The following is a 2,607-nucleotide window of genomic DNA, read 5'->3' on the forward strand; positions in this document are numbered from 1 at the left end:
TAAATTATCAACCGCAAGTTCCATCATTGTAAGAAAATCCTTATCTGCCAACAGTTTTTTAAAATTAAAATAAAAAACAGAAACTATTGACATTTTTTATATATCAGATTTGTTTTAAACCATCATTAATTTTTTTAACACTGTTTTATTAACATTTTTTATGATCATAGCGCGACTATCTCTATCGAGCTGTGTCCGTTGCAAAGGTCAAACAAGTAATTAGATTGTTATTTTGTTGCCGTGCAGCAGTCGGATATTGAGGATTCGGATTATGCGGAGAACAGCCCGGAAGCCGAGATAATAGCACGCGGCCGACTATCTGGCAGAGTGTACAAGGAATATTTCCACCACGGCGGCAACTACTTTACCCTGTTCATGTTGCTGCTGCTCTTCGTTATCAGTCAGGTTGCCACCACAGGGAATGATTACTGGCTTTCGTATTGGACCAACTTGGAGACTGTCAGGCACATTAACAACACTAGTGAGGCCAAAGAGTTCGCAAACATGTACAACGACAGTTTCCTTGGGTCGATCTTTACGCTGAACTCAGACGGCCTGCTCAGTACTGTAGATGCTATATACGTATACACATTCTGCATCATCGCCTGTACTGTTACCACTCTGCTCCGGAGCTTCCTCTTCATGAAAATCTGCATGAACTCGAGCTGCAACCTGCACAACTCCATGTTCTCCAATCTGGTACAGGCGCGCATGTCCTTCTTCCACACTAATCCTTCTGGTGAGCAGTAATCGTGAGATCACAATAGGCAAAGGAAATTGTGGCGTCGAAGAGAAATGTTGAAGAGTTTACGAATTTTTAAATCCGGAAGAAATAAGACTAACAAATTTTAGTCGAGTTCGAATTTATCGAATGGTTTTTATTTTATACTTATTCATAAAGATATGCGGGACGATTGGCATAGATCCTTTTACGGATATTTATATAGTAAAAAGTCTGAATCATCGAAACAACGGTTTTAATTCCAGATTTCTGTTAAACCTTTGTTTATATTTATCGTTTTTTTGTTTCAGGGAGAATTTTAAATAGATTTTCGAAGGACATGGGCACCATGGACGAGTACCTGCCCAAAGTCATGTTAGAGGCGCTCCAAGTGTTTTGCGTAGTATGCGGTATATTCACCATGGAAGCGATAATTAATCCATGGATGCTCATACCGATAGTAGTACTGGTCATCTTGTTTTACTTCGCGACGATATTCTACCTGAAAACCGCTCAAAACGTCAAACGTCTCGAAGGCGTAAGTAAGTATTGGAACGAGAAACTCTTTATTAGAAAAGAACGAGAGGGAATACGCGCGACTCATCTCCTTAAGGGGATCCTAAAGTGAAGGCTGAACTTCCTCGACGTCGGTAATGTCAACATTTCTAATTCTGTTTTCTTGTCATATATCTATATCTGTCCTTGTCTAACGAGAGGCATCTGTCTTTGTTCGATTACTGCGCCATCTCTTGCCACACGCAATATTGCTTATCCTGTCAACCTGAATGTGCTTTTGCATATATAAAAGTTATATACACTAATCTTTTTTTCTAGGTTTTCAATCTTAGATCTAATTGCACGATATTGTTCTTAAATGTTGTCCCTAGGTCATGCCGGTCTAATTTTGTGGATATTTATCGTGGAATTTTTGTACAAAGCAAATATTGTCATCACGTATACCAAAAATTAACAAAAATATTAATTTTTTCTCGGTTTCGATATAAATTTGACCACCATGACCTAGATTTTGATGCGTACTTTAATTCTAGACAAGAATTTTGCATTTCTATAAAGCTAATTAAAAGATTAGTGCTAAGAAAAAAAGCCGGTATTACAGACGGCTTTAGGATCCACTTAACTCTTAGATTCCGTTTGACTTTTGCCATCAAACTTAGATCTGTAAGTTCTCACGCAGAATTTGTAAGTTCCAGTTTATTTGCGTTTGCGTTTTTAGCCAAGAGCCCGTTATTCTCGCATGTGAATGCTACGCTGAACGGCCTGCCGACGATTAGAAGTGGCGGCGTCAAAATCGAGAAGATGATGCGAAAACAGTTCGACGTGTTACAAGACCGTCACAGCGGCACGTGGTACCTCTTCTTATCAAGCTCGTCAGTCTTCGGTATCTTTACCGATCTAATCATGTGCCTGTTCCTTGCCGTGCTTTGCTTCTCCCTAGTATTGATGAGCAAAAATGGTAAATTATATAATTATGTAAAACATTCTTATTGAAGATTAAATATCATTCTTCATAACTTTGAAATATTTCGAGAACGTACAAAAAGCTACAAAAAATTAATAGAATCCTTCGATATCTAAGCAATTTTTTATTTCCGCGAGTGATTAGTATATAAGTTGGAAAATACATTTCGACGATCGTGAGAAATCTTCGAGCTTTTACTAATCCTTCCGTTTATCTTCATAATACAGACAGTGTAGAAGACAGTCAGGTAGGTCTGGCAATATCGCAATCGTTGATCTTGATCGGTTGCTTGCAATACGGCATAAAGCAGTCCACCGAGACGATGTCGCTGATGACCTCCGTAGAAAGAGTTCTTCAGTACACAAATCTTCCCCAGGAGGGACCCATTACCTCGGACAATCCGCCG

General features: G+C 39.0%; 1 protein-coding gene across 1 annotated transcript; it reads left to right on the forward strand.

Annotated features, from left to right (window-relative positions):
- Positions 1-6: 6 nt before the first annotated feature.
- Positions 7-2,602, forward strand: LOC112465542 (multidrug resistance-associated protein 4-like; the record flags this gene model as incomplete). Its single annotated transcript, XM_025033126.1, has 5 exons — positions 7-28; positions 247-739; positions 1,033-1,263; positions 1,956-2,195; positions 2,429-2,602. Coding segments are annotated over exons 2-5 (1,009 nt in total), but the record flags the coding sequence as incomplete, so codon positions are not given.
- Between the last annotated feature and the right edge of the window lie 5 nt (positions 2,603-2,607).

The sequence above is a fragment of the Temnothorax curvispinosus genome, unplaced genomic scaffold, assembly GCF_003070985.1.
Source record: "Temnothorax curvispinosus isolate PA1 unplaced genomic scaffold, ASM307098v1 QBEX01001515.1, whole genome shotgun sequence".
Classification (NCBI taxonomy): domain Eukaryota; kingdom Metazoa; phylum Arthropoda; class Insecta; order Hymenoptera; family Formicidae; genus Temnothorax; species Temnothorax curvispinosus.